At 41.6% G+C, this 24,631-nt stretch overlaps 2 protein-coding genes and 1 non-coding gene across 3 annotated transcripts; 1 reads left to right on the forward strand and 2 right to left on the reverse strand.

Moving 5' to 3' along the window:
- Positions 1 to 706: 706 nt before the first annotated feature.
- Positions 707 to 9,934, reverse strand: aldh3a2b (aldehyde dehydrogenase 3 family, member A2b). Its single transcript, XM_076751406.1, has 11 exons — positions 9,779 to 9,934; positions 8,040 to 8,202; positions 7,530 to 7,761; positions 6,020 to 6,105; positions 5,325 to 5,533; positions 5,022 to 5,139; positions 4,377 to 4,518; positions 4,042 to 4,208; positions 3,381 to 3,480; positions 2,299 to 2,537; positions 707 to 1,730 (listed from the first exon to the last, which is right to left on the reverse strand). Exons 2-11 carry the CDS (start codon positions 8,199 to 8,201, stop codon positions 1,716 to 1,718), a joined length of 1,470 nt encoding a protein of 489 aa, XP_076607521.1. The 5' UTR covers position 8,202; positions 9,779 to 9,934; the 3' UTR covers positions 707 to 1,715.
- A 6,655-nt stretch (positions 9,935 to 16,589) lies between these two features.
- On the forward strand, positions 16,590 to 16,663 carry trnat-agu (transfer RNA threonine (anticodon AGU)). The gene has a single exon. It is a non-coding gene; the product is annotated as a tRNA-Thr (tRNA).
- Positions 16,664 to 17,947: 1,284 nt separating this feature from the next.
- On the reverse strand, positions 17,948 to 21,671 carry vtnb (vitronectin b). The gene is made up of 8 exons (XM_076750759.1): positions 21,506 to 21,671; positions 20,701 to 20,817; positions 20,365 to 20,607; positions 20,102 to 20,241; positions 19,700 to 19,856; positions 18,804 to 18,962; positions 18,392 to 18,715; positions 17,948 to 18,280 (listed from the first exon to the last, which is right to left on the reverse strand). Exons 1-8 carry the CDS (start codon positions 21,567 to 21,569, stop codon positions 18,144 to 18,146), a joined length of 1,341 nt encoding a protein of 446 aa, XP_076606874.1. The 5' UTR covers positions 21,570 to 21,671; the 3' UTR covers positions 17,948 to 18,143.
- Positions 21,672 to 24,631: the final 2,960 nt, after the last annotated feature.

A 24,631-nucleotide genomic window follows, 5' to 3' on the forward strand; every position in this document is an offset into this window, starting at 1 on the left:
CTTAATGAGGAAATACAGACACCTGCTGGTAAAATGGGATACTGTTGGTGTTACTTCCAGTAAGGCTCCCATTTAAACCTGAAATGATATTACTTCATGGGCTCTGGAACACTTTGTAAAACCATTGTAAACACAGTTTGTTTGCAAATGATTGATTCTGTTTCTATTAATATTTCACCTCTTTGCAATCACGGTTGTAATGATACTGAAATGAAAACTAAATGGTCGCAGCTTTTTTCTCAGAGGACACTGTAACATGTTACAGTAGGAATTATGGCTGCATTCCATTAAGCTGCTTCAGTTTCAGGGTCTTGCTGCTGCTCATGCTGGCTCACTGTCACTGTCACGACTTCCTGAGACACTTGTATAGAACAGAGCCATAGTTCACGTGAACATGGAGCTTTTTGTCATATGTCAGCAGTGATTTTCAGGCCAGTATTTAACACGTTAGCTCACTGGAGAGGGGCTGAGGTGATGTGATTAATGTTATTAGTTACACCTGCGCGTTTTCTTCTATGACAAGTCAATTGCTGAGTGTGGTGGTGGCTGGAAATACAGAATACAATGGGACATCTGAGAGCGATTAAAACTTGCGGACAATGATGGCACAGCTCAGGAACATCATGGAGAGCAAAACACGAAGCTGTAAAACACACTGATGTCTTATGTACTAAGAGTCAAAATGAAGAGGATTAGTCTCACTGTAAACTGTGGAAGTGGGAATTTATTTCTAACGAAGACGACAGGAGAGACCACGATTAGCAGAAAGTTAGGAAACCAACTCCAACATAACACAGAACCTACCACTTTTGAATAATCCATATATATAAATTAACCAAATCACAAAGCAATCCATGTAGAAATATATTTATTTGAATATGAATTCAGTATAGAAATACTTGTATATTTATTCAACAATTAATTACAAATTAGAGCACATTTAGCAACTGTTAAAAAATTACCAAACAAATTAAAAGGTTGCTTCAATTCGTTATAAGCATTCTGTGTTTGAAGAAAAATGAAATATCCAAAATACAACAAATAAAAATATCCTTCACATCAGGCTGCAGTCAGAAACAGACTGATTTGTCTTCGTCTCTGCCGTCAAACCTGCACCGGACAGAACTGATCAAGTACTTATCAGGCTGGACGTCAAGTTAATGGCTTCCCAGTCGCTGAAATGGAATGGACGCAGGTAACCCCTACGCAATAAAAACAATCTCATTATGACAAGAAACTGCAGTTAGTTTAGCTTTACGAACTGCTTTTATTCTTCAGTGAACACGGTTTGTTAGCAAATGCTACAAATAGTGTTCATGTCACAGCAAAGTTAAAAAAAAAAAACTGCCATCTTACTGTCAGTCCTATGGTAGCTTTACACTTTTTGTTACTTCATTTGAGCGTATTTAACATATATTGATATTGTCGACCTGTGCAAACCTTAAAACGGCTTAAAATGGAATGGAGTAATGCTGAATATAAATGTAAGAGCTGTAGCTTGGAATAAATAATCATCTATAGAGTGTTTCATGACATTTATGACACGGTTATTGAAATGCAAAAATGATTCAGGTGCCTCACTGAACTGTATTAAAACAGTTCAGATGCTCATTTGATTTACTGAGAAACTTGTGTATAAAATGGTGTGTTCTTCTCTCCGGTCCTCACGGTGAAGGAAACGACACGCTTGTGGCGTGGGGAGCAGAAAGATGTCTTCAAAAGATACACTTCTGAAAGACAAAAAACAGATGTCCTTCATGTTAGAGGCAAACTTTCTTCAATGGCTCTTTTCCTCTGCATTCACGCTGCTTGAAAAATGACTCAAGTGCTGTCTCATAGGTAAACTGGCATGTTTCTGCCCCCTGGTGGTGATGAAGAGCAGCATATTGAGAGGTCACTGTCTTGTTTTTAAGTTCAGAGCTGTTGTGAAACGCATTTGCACTTTGCACCCTCGTTATAGACGTTCACTCGTACTTTTCATCAGACGCTAGTCAACTTTTTTTTTACTTTCAATAAAAAACGATTTCCTGTTCTTGCAGTTTCCTCAGTTTGTCATCGGTGTCGGTTGATTGGAATAGATGGATGATGTTTTTATGGATTCATAAATTATACTATGTGCACTTGGCCTTGGCAAAATGGCCGAGTAGTGGATTAGTCCAAAGTCCAAACATCTCAAAGCTGAGGTAAGTGTGGTCAGCGGTTTTTCTTCCAACTTTGCTTCCTGTAGTACAAAATGCAAATATGTTTTTGTCTGTTCGACGCTTTGCAGTGATGTTTCTCTCTTCCTCTGCAACTCACCTGCAGCACAACAGCAGCCACCACAGCCAGGATGCTTATGAGCGCCCTCCGTCCAAACCGGCCCATGTCTCCGGACTTCAGGATGAAGAAGCGTGCCCAGCCCAGTTTCTTGAGTGTGTGAGGCGGGTACCGCATGCTGTTAATCCCCTCCATCTTCAGCTTTTTGATGAGACAAGCACGCATGTGGCTCAGCTGGTCAAAGCTGAACTTGCCATGGTAGTGACCCATCCCACTGTTTCCTGTACATGAACACAGAGGGAGGTGGTTTGACCGTGTGAACAGTTACTGGCCTCTAAGTTGGATGGCTGAGGATGATGTCATTCAGGCAATCAAAAAGATTGAAAGCAGGGACTGTTCTGCAAAATCCTGATGTATAAAGGTCCTGCTTCATGAGCTATCAACCCTAAAAATAGACAAGGAGTTAAAAAAGACACTGAAAAGAAGCAGTAGTTTCTTGTATTACAGAGATCACTGCAGTTTATTCGACCATCAACTCCGACAAGGCAGAGATTTCAAAACATGATGGCAAGTGATCATATTTCCAGCAAGTATTGATTTTCATACCAAACTGAAATGAAAACCAGTGGATGCCTGAAAGGTGTGAAATCATTCTGAAAAGTTTGGTATTCTTTAATAAATGTCTTATTAGTGATGCACTGTATACACTGTTTGCTCCCATTTTTAAACATATATTTAACTGAGCACGCGTTTGTTCCAATGGGACATTTAAATGTTTCATTGTTGTGATAATGTAACACTAGAGGGCGCCCAAATGCCCATCTGAATGGCTTATACACGCCCTCACTTTGTCAAGTGAGGTGTGCCTGTAAACTCATTTACAACGGTGGTAGATAACTGATAAAATGCTTGTGCAACCTGCTCAATCATAGTGATGTCACTGTGACCTCTGCCACACTTCTTGTAGTCTACTGAAAGTGCTTTGGTCAAGCAAACCTCTGCAAACGCTGTTGTGTCGAGTTTGGAGAGTCTGCTTGCCACTGAGTGCAGCACTGAGTGAGTACGTGAGTGAATAAGCTGAAGTAGCAGCATTTGTGTAAAGAGTTGTGCCTGTGTGTACTCACCCACTCCTCCAAAAGGCAGAGAGCTGACAGAATAGTGCACAAGACAGTCGTTGGCCAGCAGGGCTCCACTGGAGGTCTCCTCCTTGACTCTCTGTATCACCTTTACAGAGAAGAGGCAAGATCCATGTGTGAGTCTGAACCTACATGTAGACACGTGACTGCATGTGTGACCCCTTTTACATATGAGGTTAAAATGTGATCTGTGTCCATACTGGCCATCAGAATGTGATCAGATCTACCTGACCTCATCTGGAGTTAGTCTGGTTCGTGTTGAGTTCAGATATTAGGCAGGTGCGAAAACAATCTGTACAACATGTTGGTATCCATTCACAACATGCAGGTGTTTGTTTTTAGGTAACATAAAATGTGGATTCTGTTCCATGACTTTGTTGCTGACACAAAGCCTGTAAAGTTTCAGATAACAACTCACTAAACTCTGTGAATGTTAAAGGGAGTCTGAGGTTGATTTGCTGCCAGCTCCTGCGCATGTTTAGCTCTGGAGGACAGAGATCAAATCTCAGTGAGGACAACCTTAAAAATATCAGATGTGAAGGCAAAGCCAAGATTGGATCATTTATTGTCTAGATAAAGTATCCAGATAGAGGTCTTGCTTTAATAACAGCTGTAAAAAAGGGTGTGTGTCATGCCTGCTGTTAGATACCTTGTTATCATGAGTGAAGACGTAGAGGGCCAGAGGCTTCTCTTTCTTATTGATAAACTTGATTGCTTCATCCAGGCCGCTGACTGTCACAATGGGAAGCAGAGGTCCGAATATCTCCTCCTGCATCACCTTTCCGTCCGGCTTCACGTCCCGCAGAACTGTGGGGGCTGAACACAACACAGAAACATTTTTATCCCGTGCTTTGTTTTTAACGTATTTGCCTGAATAGAGACCATAAAAACAGCTGTGACTAAATGGTTTTGAGACACCTGAGTCACATACTCAGGCAGATAAGTCCTGATTAATTCATGTGAAGAAGGTGTCAGAAGTGTTACCTATGTAGCACGCTGACTCGTCAGTTTCTCCCCCCACAGCGATGGTGCTGCCTTCCAACAGGGCCATTACCCTCTTGAAGTGGCGCTGGTTGATGATGCGTCCGTAGTCAGGGCAGGTCTTTGGGTTGTCTGTGTAGAAGTCCTGCCAGGGCAAACAATCTCATAACTACACAAATATCCTTGTAATGTTCAGGCAAATATGAAAAGGAAAGAAAGCAAGTACTTTTTTTCATTTAAACATTTTGCAAGGAGTTTTTAGCTGGTTAAGACGCAGTCTCAATTTAAATCTGATGTCTCTGTACGACCTAAATAAGCAAATGAGATCATCAGCCAGACGGTTGCTTATTTCAATATAGGTACTCATAAAAGCTGTTCCTGGGTCAGAGTCCCCATCAGACAAAATGATTCATTGTGAGAGCTGCAGGATTTGAAAGGATTCAAAATCGAGAATTAACTAAATAATTGGCCACCTAAATCAATGATTGAGTCAGTTAATTTTCCTGTTACCTTATAGGTTACTGCTATTAGTGTTTTTTGGGGCCTTTGATAATGAAACTTTTGGACAGACTTGCCTGCTTTTTAAGTTAAGTAAGGAATAAATGGATCATTACTTTTACTTAATCTGCGGTTTCACGTCTTTGGTACCTTAATGGACTTCTTGACCTCTGCGATGACCCGCTCCTGGATGCTGGCCTCACAGAGGATGTAGTCTGGGGAGATGCAGATCTGACCAGCGTTACTGTACTTTCCCCAGGTAATACGCCTATACAGTGGACGAGTTAACAGGAGAGTCTCAGGAAGGAACAGCTACAGTACAAGACAGTCTGGACAGAAAACATGCTATCTAAATGAAAATACTATATGTGGACATGAGAGAAGTGTGGAACACAGAGAGAAAACTAACTGAGAAACTGAACTGAGAAAAAGCCAAACGGTCGTGGTTCTGACCTGCAGGCTGTGCTTATGTCACAGTTCTTGTCAATGTAGCAGGGACTCTTGCCGCCCAACTCCAGGGTGACGGGTGTCAGGTGTTTGGCAGCAGCCTCCATGATCAGCTTGCCCACCATGCTGCTGCCGGTGTAGAAGATGTGGTCGAACCTCTGGCGCAGCAGCTCCTGGGTCTCTGGCACGCCTCCATTCACTACAGGGTAAAGCTCCTGACACACAGGGTAGAAACACACGGTCAGTTATCCCAAAGCAGCATGCAGTGCGTATGCTATAGTAAACAATGTTTTCCTGTGTCAGTAAACATGGAATCAGCAGAACGTAGACTGTAAACATGACCCAAAATCTGTGTTTCTGTCCACAGAGGAAATAATCCTGTTTGAGAAAATGTAAAGCTGAGTAGTTATGTTAATCTTTGTGGCACAGAGCCTGTCAGTATGATCCTCATTTGGTGAGAGAGGAGGATTACTGTTTTTCTACCCTGCAAAGAAAACAACTTCCTGATGTTTTCAGTGTCAGTTATGTGTCCTGATCCACAAAGGCAAAACACATTTTGCCATATTAATATGTAAATCCTGTGAAAACAGCTTATTAACTTGCCAAAACATAGTACACAGCAGTGAGCAGAAACAGCGTCTTGTTTTGCTTTCATGCATGCTCAGAGCACATTATGTGGATGTTATGACACTCGTCCTCACTTTGTCGATGTAAAGGGGCAGCAGGTCCTCCATGACCTTTGCAGTGTGAACACAGACCTCAGAGGGCTTGATCACAGCAGCATTACCTGGACAGGCAAAAAGATAGATATTACAAAATAGAAAGGGCCACGATATACTGTGAGGAGTTAACAAATATGTTGCATAGCTTTCATTTTGCTGCTTTTATGATATTTGTCCGGTTTGCTTTACCAAGTGAATTAGCACAAATTTAATATGAAATGTGTTTATGCTTCTGACAGTCGTGTGGTCTCATCAATACTCCATCTATAACGACGTTATAACGTTTATAACGTCTGTAATTCTAACTATTTAATGGACATCTTAGTCTTTTATGAGCTACTTTAGTAATGTGGCAAATGACATAGAACCAAACATTAGAGGAGGATTAACCCGAGAGTCTACAAATCCTGGATAAGTCTAATATTGGCCTTGCATACAGTCAAATGTATTGCATCATGCAGCTGTTCTTCTGGTGTAAAATTAGACAAACAGTCATGCAGACCATTTCCCAGGTCGATTGTTTAATTGCTGTTAGAAGGTGACGCATCATGACACAATACCCAAAGACATTTTATGGACTTGAAACAAAGGTTACAAGTGCTAATAATTTTGTCTAGTGATGGTGTTGACAGTTACCTTTAACCTGGATTTGATTTTTTCACCAGGTAAAAAAATCAAAGACCTCGGACCTGTGAGGCTGATTTTATTCTCAGTGTATGATATGATAGCGCTAAGGACAAAGTCCACGCTGTGCAAACGCTGCTCTGCATGAGCTGCACATGCACAGGACTCACTGAAGTCCTCTACCCGTCAGAGTTTGAGTCTAAACGGGCTTTATCTTAATAAAATACAAATGAGCTGTGTCCTTGCAGCAGCTTCAGCAGCACTAATACCTAAAAAAGTACCAAACAAAAGATTCAAGAAAATAAAGAATCAGACAAAATAGTGTTAAAAACACTGCAGTGTCACGCGAGACAGTCACAAGCAAACACTCCGTGCTGAGGTTTGCATCACAAAGTGATCACTGCCCAGCCAAAACACTTGATTTAGAGCCTCTACACAAGCGCACGGTGGCCATTTAAAGTTCGCCTTTGAGAAAGAAATGCATTATTCATGAGTTATCTAAGAGTCATTCACTCTCAGAGTTTGCCCTTTGAGCATTCACTGATAGGAGCAATGCACAGGGTTCACGCGTGATCACCTGCATGCAACGATTACACATAGACATTTTTTTTATTCTGAATCTACCGCTAATCATTTAACTCTCTCATGGCTGCCATTGGCCTTTGACGTATTAATCACAAGCTGGAAGAGAGTAAAGAACGTTGCTTAATGCCTCACGAAAAGAGGAACTGGATCACAAGACAAGGCTAACAGGCTTGTCAAAGTTCGTCACAAAAGACGAGGATAAAAATGTGAATGCTGACGTTGTTACATCACACACATGCTGTTCTTCACCCACCACACCCCCGCACGCACGCTACTGTACCAGCGGCAATGGCTCCAATGAGCGGCTGGAGGGTGAGAGCCCAGGGGTAATTCCAGGCCCCGATGATAAGCACCACTCCCAGCGGTTCCGGCTGGATGTAGACGGTGTCCGTCAAAGTCATCACGGTCTTCTCCACGGGCCGAGGGGCCGCCCACTCCTTCAGCTTGCTGACGATCAGGTTGATTTCGTGCTCCACACCCAGAGTCTCAAACATCTGGGTGGTCACCTCGCTCTGGAGGATGAAGACAATGACACTGGACTTGCTGATGCTGTTTCTTTTTTCACTGTGTGTTTTCATAATTAAGCCTGTTTGCAAACCCAAGAAAAAGACCTCTAACACAAATTCTTGTACGTTGCATCAGAAAAGACTAGGAACTAATGGCCCGGAGAAATCCAAAAATCTGAAGCAACAGACTCAGAAATGATTAGTGATTACTTCCCTTGGATTCGTTTTGTCGTCTTGTTGGAGAACAGGTACAGATTATTTCAGAGGAGCCACTTGCCACTCACCCTATTGAGGTCTTTCCTCATGGCATCTGAAATCTCTTTCTGTCTCTCAGTGATTAACCGCTGGATGTTCCTCAGCTGCATTATCCGGTAATCTAAAGATTTGGACCTGCCTGTTTCAAAGGCTTTCCTGGCTCGAGCCACCACCTGCTGCTCCCGGGACATCCTGGGGAAAAAAAAGAAAATCAAATAGGCTGATCACAGATCACATACAGAAGGTGCATGGTACTTAGTATGTCTGCTTTGCTGCTTCTCAGAGGGAAAATTGAAGTATTTCACTTTTTACTGTACCACATTTATTACACAACTAAAGCACTTTACTGTTTAAAATTTTGCACTGAAAAAATGAAGTGTTACAGATTTAAATACTAATAGTATGTAGTTAAAATTAGCTCAGTTAGTGAGTTACAAAAAGAAAATGATGCTTACATAATTATATAATCAGTTTGAGGTTGACAAGTAATGATTATTTTCATTAATCTATCAGTTATTCTATCAATTGATTGCTTGATTGCTAATTGGAAATAGAAATTTCATGTTTTGACCGTGCAAACAGGCCATCCATTTTAATTTTGATACTTCAAGCACATTTTGCATGATACTTTTGGATTCAACTTGAAACGTAAAGTAAAATTCAGTAGAATTCAGGACTTTCAAGTGTTTTTCAGTGGTGGAATGTAAAGTACATTTACTCAAGTACTGTTGCTTAAGCAAAAAATTGAGGTGCTTTGTCTGAGTCTTTGCACTTGTACTCCACAACAATTGAGAAGGAAATATAATAAAAGATTAATCTGACTGTGTGGTTCACTATTTTCTTAAGTTTCGCAAAGCAAGCGATTAATCGAGAAAATAATCAGCACATTCATACATGATGAAAATAACCATTAGTTATTACATAAGCAGTTAAAAATTAGCTCCACCTCAACCATCTACATCAGTAAAGTCCTTCTTTTACATTAATGCATGAGTAATAATACCCTAAGAATATAATATATAACAGTATAACAGTTGCATTCAGTATTTGTACTTTTAATACTTGAAATAATACATTCCCTGATTATATTTGCATACTTCAACTCAAGTGACAAAGCGCAGGATTTTAACTTGTAATGTATTATTTTATTATTTCAGTACTACTTTTACCTGAGTAAAAGGTCTGAATACTCTGAATGCATTGTGGTAGTGAGATTTTTAGTAAAGCTGATGATTAGTATGTTTCCAGTCCAGTACTGCCTGTTCAGCGAATAGCTTCTTTATTGATCGACCATGATGCAGTTTAAACGATTCTCCCACCAAATGGCAGCCAGTTATGTGCGCTGCTCGTTGTTTGTAGAAAACGGAGAATGAGTTCTATGGAGGGGTGTAATTAGACACCTCCTTGGGAATCATATCTACTAGGTGAGAGTTGAAGGAGCAGTAAACACACGCAGTGCAGTGAAACAAACTAACGTTTATGACATCCGGGTGCTTCAACGTTTGGCAGCTAGCGGAAACTTAATGTTACAACTTGAAATTGAGCCTTAACGCTACGCACTTGACGTTAATTATCTCCCTAATTTGTCACAATGGCAGACTGATATTCTTCTTCATCATATATTTCTCTTTCCAAACAAATGTTAGTGTTCGTCGCTTCGTTTCTCGAACCCCCCGCTCCGTTGGTCACTACCTGTCACCCGTTAGATGAGTGGTCCTGCATGACAGAGAGACTAAACACTGCGCGATGGACTCTGTTTTAATCCTACCTGGCTTATTTCAGTTGCAGTTGATTTCTTGGGATCCTCTCGGTCTTGGTGGTGGGACAGCCCTCCGCAGAGCAGTTAAATGATGACCGCAGCTGAGGAGCACAGCTCTTTACCCCTGCCCGCTAGGTCACACCCCCGCAGGGGCCGGACCAAGCTGCTAGCTGTTAGCCGCTGCTAGCTACAAGGATGTCCACTGTTGGGCTAATGCATTTGTCCACACTGAAGTATCTCAATATTTACCTTATGAATTGCTTGTAAATTTTGTACAGACATCCATGGCCCCCAAAAGATGAACACTTCCTCTATATTTACTTCCCCCTGATAATTTTGTTTTTTAGGGAGTTAAATATCTTGACAGCTATGATTTGGATATCTATAGCTCCCAGAGGATGATCTTGAGTGATCCCCTGAACATCAGTTCAAAATGTAAATTTGTTCAGGAATTTGATTTATTTCCCAACACCTGCAAGACTAATGACAGTCCCATCAGTTTATTAGCAAATGTTAGCATGCTAGCAAAGTTTAACATGGTAAACGTCATACTTTAGCATTGTCATTGTGAGCATGTTAGCCTGTTAATATTAACCATTAGCTAAAAGCAGCTGCTTAGCTTCACTAGCTAGCATGGCTGCAGAGTCATGGGTCAGTGTCAAAGGTTGCTAAACGTAAAGTCAGCTGTGACCTGAAGTGGCCTGCGAAGGGGTCATCCTGTGTTTTCCTGGTTAGAATGCGGCCCCAAAGGCTCCCAAACTGCACCCGTAATAAACCACACTGCATTTCTCATTTAAAAAAATAGGAATCTGAAAAATGGCTCAGCAGTGTGTTTCAGCTGTGTAGATACATACTGGTTGTAAGAACTATTTTATTAAACAACATTTATTATTAAACATTTTTGTACTCAAACACTGCTACAAATAACAAACGAAAAACACACATATGTATAATCCTATTGCAGAACAGGAGGCCTGATCTAGGTAAATATGTAAAAGTATATCCAAATAATTATATCACAAAACATCAGCACTTTTAATGATAATGTAATCAATAATCACTTAATATACAGTATTTATTCCAGTCTGTGTTATGGATGTATCCTTCTTTCATCAAATGCCAGCAGTCACACTTTAGGTTTAAATCTCAGCCTCATGTGATACCTGGAACTGACAGAATATTGTAGGCTATATCAGGAGTGACATATCCATCACACCTGGGTCAAGTCTCTGAGGAGCAATGCTAATATTCAAAATAAAAGCTGAGTCATGGTGCATTGATTTATTTTTCATGTTTTCTTTACAGGGCCATGAGTTAACCTGCATTTACAGCCTATGACTTCACCTTGGTACAAAAACGCACAGCTCAACAGGAAAATGGAAATGCAACACCAAACACAAACTATGCAAATCTAATTCTCAGAAAGAGTGAGTTTGTTTATTTTGTAGGATGAACTCATTTGACTGAACGACAAAGTTCTCTTCATGGACTTTTTGCTCTGCACTCCTGCTTTCTGTACTTTCATCCAAATTCAAACTGAAGTCACGCTGAGAATATTCCAGTTTCTTGTCCTCCACATTCCTTCAGAGCCTTAATAACTATTTATTTTGTAACTATAGCTGCACTAAATCCTGTCTCTTGCTTTGCCTTCTTCCCCTACAGAGCCTGACGTCCTTTCATCCACAGCCGAGCTGGAATCGCACTTAGCTTCTATTTTTCAGATCCAGAAAGGCTTTTAATGGCATGGGACACAGCTGAGAAGTAACTCCCTCACCTCAGCCAGGCAGCACATGGATTAGGCCCAAAAATCTCTCAGGTTGACAGGAAATGTGGCTGGAGTTTCCACATCAAACAGCGGCATGAGGAATGGTGTTTGTGTATTGTGAAGGAAGGAGCGAGGATGTAGGTGAGGGAGAGGAGGGCACAGCGTCATTCACACCTGAGTGTCAATCCTGATTTCTTAGAGAGTAGTGTGGACACGGAAGACCAGCATTTCTCTGTGTGCACACCTGAGTTTGTGAGGTATAAACTGAAGCATTCAGACGCAGAGAGAAGGACAGTTTGTGTATTGTGAGTCTTTTTTTTTTTTTTTATGGAGAGGTCAGGAGTACAGTTTGGGTTGCAGAGACTCAGAACAAGAAATGCATGAGAAGAAAAGGAGGAATGTCTAAGAAAGGTCATTGTGTGGGTTTGTGATTTGACCTCTGACAGTTTAATAAATTACAGAGGGAAACATTGTACTTTCTCCTCCACTGCATTTATTTGACAGCTTTAGTTACGAGTCACTTCATGCTTTTATTTCAAAAAAACGTCCAAATGATGCCATATCTCACCAATAAAATCGAGAAAAGTCCAACAAATGCAAACAGATTTGTGTTTCAGACCTTTTTTTCTTTCTTTTTCTTTCTCAAATTAATCACCTCAAGACCTATCAGATTTATTGGGTTTCCCCCCATATAAAACTGGATATAAGTGTTTTGAAGTAGCTCTACCTCTAGCAGCTGAACAGTTACATGCTGCTTAGTGCTGCTTAATGCGTAATAACGCCTAATGTGTAATAATGAGTGTTTTTACATGGCTGTATTAGTACTTTTCCTTAAGTAAAGGATCTGAATACTTTCTCCACCACTGACTTGGTGACAAACTATAGGAAAAAGCAACATAAAGTCTTTTAAAGTGGTAGATCAACGCTCCACCATAGATCGATAGATAGATGCTGTGTAATGCTGCCCCCTAGTGGCTTCTTTTCGTCTCTCGCTCTCCTTGTGCCTCCAGAGGAACAAATTGAGGACTGCTTTATTCCTGCCTTTCGACCAGTGGTGGAGGAAATATTCAGAGTCTTTATTGCAGTAAAACTACTAATAACACACAGTAAAAACGTAGAAAACGTAGAAAATTTTATATATGTAAAAATGAAAAAGTAATATATGAATTATGAAAATCAAAAGTAAAAGTACTCAGTATAGATAAAAGGCCCCCGTGAGTGTTATACTAACATATATTGTATCATTAGAGTATTATTACTCATGTATTAATGCTTTAGCTGCCTTTTGTCTTGCAGTTGGCTGAGGTGAAGCAAATACCTTTTTAACATTTTATACTGGTCTTAAAATAATGATCATTTTCATTATGGATTAATCTGATGATTATTTTTTCGATCAATCCATTTAGTCTATATTATGGTCCTATATAAGATTGGAAAAGTAGAAAATCTTCACATTTGAGAGGCTGAAACAACGGGCCAGTTACCAAATCTCTTTTTCAATTATAATTGACAAATCAAATAATTTATATACAACTTACTTACAACAAACTACTGATGGGTAGCTTGTTATTATTATTGTTTTTACATTTCTTTACAATTTTATGATTTAAAAAGTTAATCGTATTTTTTTTTTCCGGACCTTGATTTGAAAAGTAATGAGTAACTAGATAAATGTAGTGAGGAGTCAGAAGTACAAGATTTCCCTCTGAAATTGAGCTGCAAAGAAATAGAAACTGAGCATGAAATGCAATATTCAAGTAAAGTGCAGATACCTAAATAGACTTACAGTACTTGAGTAATTGTAGTTAGTTTCCACTTTCCACCACTATATAGACAGTATCACAAATAATACTTTGCAATAATGTCAGAGGTGATTTCTCCCTCAGCTGGAGAAGAGGCGTATGACCTCACATCAGTAAGTGTCGGTTTGACAGAGTAACTGTTGGGTGTCAGGGGCCACAGAGGTCAGTCAGTGGGCTCTGGTAGCATGTGACCCGGTTTCGATGGCCCATCTAAATTTGGTATATCAATATGTTGTGTTAATGTAAGTCATGTGACGGCCAGCAGTCGCGTTAATGGCCCATTGTTCATGGGAGTGGGAGTCAATATGGAATACTGCACTGCTAATTTGCTAATCATCAAGGTTAATGTCTCCTCTTCAGTGAGCCTATGGGCCTTTATGGCTCCAAAATCACTCCTTACCTCACGTGCTCTCCATGTGGAACAGTTGGGAATACCTGACGAGAGAGAATCGCTGTTGACAAAGTGTGGCACTTCGTTATTTGAAATATCCATTAAAGGCAAAACTTGGGCATAATTTAATGTATATATGTATATATATTTCAGCCTGTCTTTGCTTTTAGCTTCCTGATCCAGCCCTATGTTTGGAAATGTAAATGCAGTTTCCAATGGCCCATACACGGTGAGTCTGGCACTAGCCTGGGAACTGGCTGTGCGCTGGACTGTGCGTTATCCGGTGTTTTGATGTCTCGATCGGTGGAAACGCAACCGACCAGGAAGCAGAAAAAGTAGCCCGATTTGTCACCTCGACGCATTACGGCTGACTGAAGCCTCACACTCCGGCAGCTTCAATACACTTCCACTGTCCACACACTGATTTTTTTTTTCCTGCTGCGCACCAGGAGGCAGCGCGCTGTGGAGGAGAGGATGTGCCACAGACTGAGGTGTCAGAGAAGTGTGATCGTTGCTTTACCTGCTATGTTATCAGCCTTGTGCAACCCAGTCCAAATGTACATCATTAGTTTATTATGATTATTGAATAGCACAGTAAATTATTTTATTACGTTTGAATTCTGAAAATCAAACAGACATTTCACCTAAACTCCCTGCGTCTATAGTCCTAATCAAAGACTTAAAGTGGACAAATGTCTTGTCACGTTGCATCCTTTCATTTTCCCTGCAAACTAAACTTGTGTGAGTCATTTTAGAAAAGTTTTTAGGCTACAAATCATTTTGGATGCAGAGATTTGTCAGAAGATCTCGATGTTGTGAGACCTGACACTCCTGTGGGAGAGGCCAAGCTCCGTCTAGGCTAAACGGGCACATTAATGGGTCATCGGGGATCAAACAGACACCTATTAGCCGGACAGCCGTTCATAGGTGTGTGACACATCAAAGGCACGCGTTTGTAAAGCTTGACAATATCCACTACTGAGATGCGCAGGAGGGTGGGGTGCGGGGGTCGTTTGGTGTCTTTCAAGCAAAGTATAAAAACCTCTGGTGTCCTGCGTGTTCACCAGTGACCAACGGAGACTCGAGGGAGCATCCACACTTTTTCACTCTGTGCTTGAATTCTCTACAGAAGAATGGCATTTGGGCTAGACTTTACTGGCGGAAATGTTTCAGCGATGAACACGTTTTACTCGGGACATTACTGGTCCGCGACCAGCATGGATATGAACAACACCGACGACGATTACGCACAGGAGTCCAGCAGAGGTGAGTGACTCTATGCATCTACTGTGTTAAGACTTTTAAATGGTCCGAGGGACCAGTTTCAGAGTAGAAGAGATAGCAATACAACGTGCTCTATTTTATTTTGGTTGCATAAGAAACTACAAACGAATTGAACAGTCTATAAAGTTTAAGACATTTAGTCCTGTCCACCATTCTTGCAAGTCGTTCTATATTCACCGAAGACCAAATGTAGTTGATTTCTGTACTCAACATGTGTTTAAGTCTAATTTAGAGGTCAGAAAAGTGACTAAATGAATGTACCATTCTGTGTTCTTCCTGTAGTGCATCATGATGCTCGCCACACGACGCGCGCAGACGCCCAGCGCCGCCGGAAGCGCACGACTTTCAGCAAGGCGCAGCTGAGCGAGCTGGAGAGGGCCTTCTCTGTCACACAGTACCCGGACATTAAAATGAAGGAGTCCCTCGCTTCTATAACCGGGCTACCGGAGTCTAAAATTCAGGTACGGCAGGTGCTTCACAGACTTCCCATGCCTACTTGTGAACAGTGTGCAAGTTTTCCATAAAAATAACCACAATTTATTCTTTCCAACAGGTCTGGTTTCAAAATAGACGCGCACGCTATTTCAAGAGCAAGAAACCATCCAGAGAGGTCCCCAAACCCTCCACAGACTACCCTCATCCGCAGTTCACCAACACCCCAGCTCTCAGTCCACAGTTTCCTGCTCCTCCCTTCTCCCCTACTCCAAGCTTGCCGTCCCCACCAGGATACCCTGCACCAAGTTTACCCCAGTCCACCAGGCTCTCCACCATCCTGGAGAGTCAGGCCATGTCCTTGCCCGTACCCTCATCTCCTATCGCCGCCGACCAAGCGACATTCTCCTCCCCTGATGGACCGGGTCTCCCAGGGCTCCCCCAAGACTATTACTACCAAACCCCAGACTTTACTGATCACTGCCATGATGTGTTTCCGCACCGCGGGCTCGGTGAATGGGATCTGACAGACTTTGAGGCTTTTTTCGGAGACGCGCAGGGAGCCGAGCCTGTGGGTAGCCGCTGCGCTACAGTCGCGCATCCTGGACCCAAGGACAGCGTCCAGAGACAGCTGGACCGCCAGCACTTCTCCACCACTGACGAGTACATGGGGGACCTGTCCGACCTGTGCTTTCAGGACCTGGGCGACTTCAATCTGTCGGATTTGGACATTTCAGCGTCAATGATTGATTATCTTTTGGGTTGACTGATAAAAGAAGGTAGCTAGTTGGAAGAAAGTTACATATTTAATACCACATTGTAAATATACTTAGCTATGATAAAGTATTTATGATGAGATTGCCTTGAAGAAAAGCAAGGCGAATTTATTTATATAGCACCACAAGGCAATGTAAAGAGCTTTGCAGGGGTATTGAAATACATTGAAAATAAACCCATTAAAATTGCCTTGTTAAAGTTAAAACAAGAAGCGAAAAGCAAAGACTGTGTTAATAAATGTATTTAAGCATTGAGATATGATTATTTACAAATTGTAGAGAATTACATGAACAAATTACAAATAAAAGAAATATAGATCTGTGGAATCCCCTTGTTTCATATGGAGTACTGCCTTTGGTAGCACCACGTGGCGCCGTGGCTTAGTTGGTTAAAGCGCCTGTCTAGTAAACAGGAGATCCTGGGTTCGAATCCCAGCGGTGCCTTTTTCTGAAGTCATAAAAAAAAAAGATGTACAGGTTGGCTACAACACGACATTGTTTGAGTTTTGCCGTGGTAGCACAAAGGAAGGCTAATTTTACACTGGAACCCGAAAGCGATTTCCAGCGACCATCACGTTTTCAATGCAAAAGTTTTATGTTTCGTTACAACTAAATCATCATTGCGATATTACACTTAATATGTACGGACCAGTAAATATAATATATGGTAAGAATGCGAGGTCTTCACTCGTTTAAAAATGCAATCGCAATGCTACTCAGAAGCCGTTGTATGAACGTTGACTGTGGTCACGCTGTGTTTCAATTGGACACTTTACGTTCGGTTTCGAGCGTGGCTCAGCCAACCAGAAGTCATTCTCCACAGTGCTTTACCTTGCGAGGCAGCTGGATTCGCGAGATCATACGAGAACGTTGGCTTTGTGTGGCGCTTCAGGTTAGGCAGTGCTGGGCAACACATTAAAACAGTTCAAATGCTTTTCAGATAAATTACTGTCTTAACATTGTCGGACGAAAGATCAGTTCGGAACGGATCCACGGACTCGAAGCCATTAAAACACTCAAGCTATGCGTTCTTCACGTAAAAGAAGGACGTGATATAGAAAACCCCATTCAAAACAAACTAAATGCCTCACAAGTGAACTAAGTAACTAAACCAAACAAACTCATTTTGTATTAGTCTAAAATTCATGTATATTACAGGGAAAGGCAAAATATGAGACATTCCCTGCAGCCACTTCAGACCACGAGTGTTTCATGAATGCAAACAGCAATAACGTGTTGATCATGTGTGCATTGCATTTGCAGGTACATGTAAAATGAATGACACAGTTTGTTTTGGTGTGGTGTCTTCCCTTGCAGTGTTGTGCCCTGCAGAGGGTGCACCTCTTTCACGAGACCAGCCCACAGACGGAGGAGGTTATCAGCACAGGGGCACAATAAGGTACAGTGCTGCAATCAGGTATTGTTGTGGAGATGCAGGTGAATACATCCACCAGCAGAGGCCAGTATGTGCATGTACAGCTGCGTGAGTAAGCACTTGCAACTTAGAACAGTTTATGCAAATTTGCGCTCAAGACCTTCAAAATGAGAGCATTTTTTGTGAGTACACGTGGGTCTGTAGGTTGTTGGCTGTTTGAGGGATTTGACTGTAAGGGTTAAGGTCAGAAATTGCTTTAGGTAGACACATAGAAGGGATAGCTATGCATTAGGTGTGTGCATGTGTTGCCTATACAATTTGGATAAGGGAAATATGAAAGGCACTCACAAAACTGAAATTTCAAGTTTATTAAATCATGCAGAATTTCAGTCTATCCACCTAATATAGACAGGGAGGGAGGGATGTTTGTCATGAACAAAATGCTTTAACAACAAAAATAAGAGAAGCCACTATAAGCTCACATTGTAATTACTTCAAGAGACTGAATTTCTCCCTATTTCCTGCAAACTATGGACTCATTCAGCTGGCCTATCTCTTCTCTGCCCTCGATGCATCAGGTGTGTCTTCACGCGTGCAGCCCAGCCAGTATTTTGCAATGGATCGTGGGTAAGGAGGGCTTGCAAAGTCCACACGTTTAGTCTGCAGATCTACTCTGTAGTATTTATCTGAAAAGAAAAGAAACACACAAACAAACTTAAATTTAAGTGACCTTTTCCACAGTTTTCTGTGGAAACACAACACAGCATTTGGATAAAAATGGCTCCATGTGCTCATACCTTTCTTGAAAAAATACACATTTTGAACAGGGGTGCTTTTGTATTCCTGTGTGGTGCTCTCGTCAATGATGTCGCTGTAGTCACCGTAGTTAAACCAATCATCATAACCCCACAAATCATCAAACAGTACATGGCGACTCTTCCTTCTTCGCTGTGCACGCTTCTTGCTGGGCCCCCTCCTCCGATTGAACCGCCTCCTCGCTAGTGGAGGTGATGTGGGTTTGGTACTGAGGTAGACTCGTCCGACCATGGCAGCGTCTACGGGGGGCCTGATGCCCTGCCAGTCCCTACTGGTGAAACGAGGGCCTGCTTGGTGGCTGCTTGCTGCATGAGGAGGAAAAAATGAGAGCTGAGTAGAGACACACACGCATGCAGATACACAAGAACACCCACAAACACAGCTGAGCCTTACAGGAGCCTCCAAAGAGCTCGGTAAAGAAGTCTTCCCATGTCTGATCGCAGAAGAGATCGGTGTATCGTGTGAACAGCATAGACGGGGAAGACCTGCTCATCTGGACACACTCTTCATGGGAAGGCTGGTGCTTGAACTCATACTGGTAATACTTGTCCCCTGGAGAAAGGAACAAACACATATGTCTTTTCTTGATGAAAATGTCTGCAGTGTGGAAAAGACCAAAAACTTTTTTTATACAGCCTTTAACTCTGTACATATCATTTCTACCCACTGTGATTTTTGTGACTGCTGCTTGTTAAAATTTTAACATCTATGCTCAATGCCACAAAGTTTGGAAGTCCTCATATAGTATTTAATAACTAAGCTTTCCTCAGTATGATATGATGAGACAAGGGAATGGCAGTTTAGAGCGGAGGTTTCAAGAAATACTGAGCTCTTTTCCAGATTTCATTAGTGTATAATCAGCTGAAAATAAGAATTATGAGCTCTATTATGAGCTCTTTATATCTTTAAAGGGAGTGTGTGTGTGTGTGTGTGTGTGTGTGTGTGTGTGTGTGTGTGTGTGTATGTGTGTGTGTGGGGGGGTATTCAGTTGGTTGCAGTAGTGCATCAAAGGTGGGATGAGTGATTCTGGAGAGTAGCTGATAGCTGATTGCTGAGTCTATACCAAGTCAATACCAACACTTTGGGATGACAGTCAACAATCAACTATCTTTCTTCAGAATCGTTTTCTGCACCTCTAAGCATTAGTTTCACAATAAATCTGAGGGGTCACAAGATGATTAACAAAATAAGCAGTCATTCATTCACAGTCATGTACGATAAAAACTCATCACACTTTGGGCACAGGGAGCTTTTAAATAGTGGGAAATATAACATCCCCAGACGAATACCTTTGAAAAAATAGGCTTTCTCTTTGCCACGGTGACTTGGTGCGGGTATGGCAAACGCGGCATCAACACCATCTGGTATGCCATCATAGCCGACTGAAATGTCCCGCGGATAGTCCTCATCCAAGACATCACCGTCAAACCTCCAATACTGGTTTCCCTGAAGGAGAACAAATACAAAGGCCAAAGCTGTGAGGTCTGATGCTGCCATGTAACACTCAGGATACATCACGTCTGCAATAAATACTGACCCCTTTATGTGTCTGCAGACCTGGTCCATAAAAGGGAACAATGTAAAAATAACACATTTAAAATAGATGTTATTTCTATTCTCAGGCCTGATAGTGTTTGTGAGCACCTAATGATACCTGACTTGTGTTCCCATGTAAAGACAGAGGTTTCTACCTTGAAGATGTAGGTTTTTCCCTGGCAGTTGATGCGTGTGAATGCAGCGTCGATGGGCCCAGGCATGCCCCACACATCCTGGATGAGTTTGGGGTAACCAGGAAGTATGGACTTGTCATCCAACTCAAAAAAATATTCACCTTGGAGGAGAAGCAGGCTTTGGATCAGTCTTATATAGATGCAGTTCAATGCATCTAACCAGGATAATCCACAAAGTATCAATACACCTATAGGACAGAAAAACTTCTGGATGCTCTGTTTACCTCTAAATGCATAGATGGACCCGTTCTTCAGCTGCAGGAAAGCGTCAAAAGGTCGACCGCTGCAGGGTGCAGCATCGGGTTCTACGGGCGGTGTGGGCCCTGGTGTGGTGGTGGGCGGAGGAGAGGCAGGCGTGGTTGCTGCAACTGTATTGAAAGTTGGTGTGAGAGTTGTTGTGCTGTCTCCAGGGGTGGTCACTGCCTCTGTTAGGTCATCCGCTTCCTCGAAGGTGTCGCCACGTGCAGCTGAGGGCAGAAAGTGTTGTCACAGGAGGAAGAGCGTGAAAAAATACCAATAGTTTATTCAGAGAAGCGCTATTATTCAGATACTGTACCGACTTTTTTTAGGACAGGTGGCGTCAAAGTCCTGGCAGCAGCTTCCATAGTACACACACATGGAGTCACACTGACATTTCCTATGAGGGTCAAAGGAGCCGCAGCGACCCGCACAGGACTCTGTGGAAATGCAGTTTGTTTGTTTCAGCGTGAAGTGACTTGATCGGACGTCCTCATTTCGTAACCAGAGGTGGAAGAAGTACAGCGCTTCATTTCAATTTCTGCTTAAGCTAAAGTGCAGAAGCATTATCAGCAGAAGCTACTCGAAGAAAAACAAAAGCATTCGTTCTACAGAAAAAAAGCCTCTTTAACTAATGTATTATTACAGATAACACGATTAGCTTGTTAATGATACTGACTCATTAATACGCACTCTAAGTAGTATTTTCCTGTTGTAGCTGGTTGAGGTGGAACTGGTTGTAATCACTTTATTTACAGCTACTGGATAATTTCCTAAAAAATAAATCTGAGGGGTCCTGAGATGATTAATGGTGAAACAGGAACAAGTTCTCCCACACAAATCTGTTTGAATTGCTTTGTTTTGTGTGATATTTGATCATTTTACCTCATTGTTTCTCAATCAGTTATTTAAATGAAATCATGTGAGACGTTCAGAGAGGAAGCACACGCAGCTGCGGCAAGTATCACCATACTGACTGATCATATGCTGAAAAACACTGTATTAAAAACACAAAACACACTAAAACGCTGCCAATTTTTATCCAATTTTTACAATACAGTACAAAATGTTACTAATTGAATACTATTACATTTTATATGTCAAAAATAAAATTCCTGGAAGACTTACCTTCTGCAGCAAGGGTGGCGTCCAGCAGGAGGACGAGGCCCAGCAGAACCACTGCTGGCTTCATGGCCGCTCAGTTAATAGTTGGAACAACAAGCTGAAAATGTGCAGTTTGAATTCAGAGGAGACCTGTGTGCTCTGTCTGATGAGTCTGAGCTCAGTGTCCCACTTTGGGGTGCAGCATTGTGTGCAGATGATCAATAGATATTTTGCAGAAGCTATTGACCCCCAGGCGTCTGCTCTCCTGATTGGTCAGCACTCGGCTGTGATAATCATTAAACTGTGATGGCTGATCTCTGTCCTGTCTGTCCCAGAAACCTCTTCCTAACATGGACTCGATCACTTGAAAGCACAAAATATGCCCAGCTGTATGGAAAATTTAACATCAGCTTAGCTTCTTAGTTATTTCATTTAAAAATGAAAAGAAGACAGGTAGCAAGAATAAGTGTTACACTGGTGGTCTGTTTAGCTCAGTGCTCCTAAATTATGAAAATGCTTGAAACTGCAGTGGTGTGGTACTGTCTCATAAAGTCAAACTGCACATGTAACTTCTGGTTGAGTGACTGGGCGAGAGAGGGAACGAGTATCTGAGTTTAAACATTGTGTAACCAGAGCAGTATTTTTCCTCTATTGATCTCATGGTGTAAAAACCAACCCCAAAGTAAACACAATGCCTTTTTCCACATTTAGCCCCGATAACAAGAGTGACATAGTTTAAAAAAAAAAAAAAAAAAAAAAAATGTAGGAAATTTCTCAACTCTACGCTTTTTGGTTTTGGACTATGAGCAATAGTCTGACAGATGTTATGATCTGATTCAGCGCCATGGAGAGACACAGAGGCTGAAAGCTGCACATCAGCAGGCAGGAAGCTGCAGCCTGCGGGCGGCTTAAAGTGATGTTATTACTTCCTCATCACTCGATTAAACATTGAAAGATCTTGTTTGTTTGGTTTTATCGAGATAAAGTGTGTCAGTCAAAGAGCGCCGGTATTCTAGCTTTCCTCGACATTCAGACTGAGGCTGTCCCCGGAGCACCAGTCCAGCAGTGGATGAACCAGTCCAAACAATGAAGGACGTCGATGTTAAAAATAGATTTGTTCATTGTGAAGTGCAGTGAAAGCTGTCCATAAACCTGTGACTTTGGTTCTCACTGCAGTTTATATCAGGTTATGGATTGCTGCCTTTCCTCCAATAGCAATTAATAAGGCAGAATATTTTACAAGGTCATGTAGAGAAACACACAATAAAAAGCATAGAAACGTCTGAGGAGTGTTGTGTAATCCACAAAGTCGTGGTTGTTATATTTTTACTCTGAAAGCATCAGTGGGCCGTTTGTTGATTTTCTTTTTTCTTCGTCTTTACTATAGATTGTTTGTATAAATCCAAGAAAGAGAACAAAAAGCAGCCTCCTGCAGTTTCTGGTGATTAATATTTGAGTTTAGGATCAGATGCATCAACAATGATAAAGCTGAACAAAATGAATGTTTAATTATACTGGATTTAAAATGATATACCCATATATAGATCGAAACTAAACTTCAATGAGGTAAAACAATTTTAAATATGGTGAAAATTATGAAGTAATTGTCATTTAGGAAACCAGCTTTCATGTGACAGAATTTTAGGATAAACGTGGATTTGGGTCCCACCCTTAAAGTTGAAATCAATATAGCAATTTGGTGTTGTACTTCCATGAATTTGGGGCACTCAGAGAAGACAGATTATGAATGTAGGATGGCAAGAGTATACACACACATCCAGACCAGAGAGAGCAGGTGCTGCACCGACAGTGAGGCAGTCATGAAATAAATAAACAGCTCACACACCGCAGCGCTCTAATATCCACTTATTTATGACCCCTGAAACGTCACCTGGGTACAATAAATATATTTCAGCATGCAGGTTTATGCCCTTAATAAACAATTAAACTCCTGTTATACTGTACATGCTTCCAATATCATCATCAAAATGATGATTAGCCTCATTAACAACAATGATGAGGCAGTCTACAGAGAGCACCTGGTGCCAAGGTGTGCCAACAATAACCTGGCTCTCAACACCAAGAAGACCAAGGAGCTCGTTGTGGACTTCAGGAAGACCAAAGGTGGCACACACCGCATCTGCATCAACGGGATGGAGGTTGAGCATGTCACCAGCTTTAAGTTTCTGTCCGTCCACATCTCCGAGGACTTCCCTTGGACCCTCAGCAGCTTCAATCCTGGTCAAGAAGGCTCACCAGCATTTCTCCTCACATTCTGGTGAACTTGTTGAGCATCTTCGCCAACTGCATCTCTGTAAGGTATGGCACCTGTGCTGCCATGGACTAGAAAGCTCTGCTGAGGGTGGTGCAAGCACTGAGGCTGTCCAGGATAACCAATGTATATGTTGCCCTCCACCCCTCTGGGAGGCGCTACAGCTCCCTTTGTTCCAGGAACAGCTTCTTCCCCTCAGCCTTCACCTTGACAGCCCCCAACCCCCCAAGTGATTGCACTTTTGAGCCACTTTCTATAGGACTGTCCTTACTGTATATGTCTCACCTATAGTGTGCTAGTATTTCTACCGATGTCATGATACCTGCTATCATACCTCCAGCTGTTAATTCTGTATAATATCTTACTAGTAACATTACTGGAACTTTCACCTGCACTCTTTTTATAGGTTTTATACTGCAACTGCCTACTGCCATTACGGCACATGTTCGTACTGCATACACAGTCTTCATGCTGTTGCTGTTATCACTTTTCATAGTCATACTGTTCATAATGTGCATTCAGTATTTTTTGTATTCATATCTACCCCTTACTGTTTATTAATATTTACAGTACCTCTACACATACGGTCATTATGCTGCACTTCACTGCTTTATGCACTTCTGGTTAGACGGTAAACTACATTTTGTTGTGTCTGTACTCTGTACAATGACAGGAAAGTTGAATCTAGTAGCCAATGAGTGATGAATTATTACAACCTGTGTGATCTGTGTGAGCTCATTGACTGAGAAATAAAGATTTTATAAGCCTCTTCCTTCCATAAATGAACATTTGTCTGATAAGAACATTAGAATACTACTTAAATACACACCTTTTTTTTTTCTTTTACTGACTCTGTTTATGTCAAATATTAATCCAGT

Source organism: Chaetodon auriga, chromosome 15 (genome assembly GCF_051107435.1).
Source record: "Chaetodon auriga isolate fChaAug3 chromosome 15, fChaAug3.hap1, whole genome shotgun sequence".
Lineage (NCBI taxonomy): Eukaryota > Metazoa > Chordata > Actinopteri > Chaetodontiformes > Chaetodontidae > Chaetodon > Chaetodon auriga.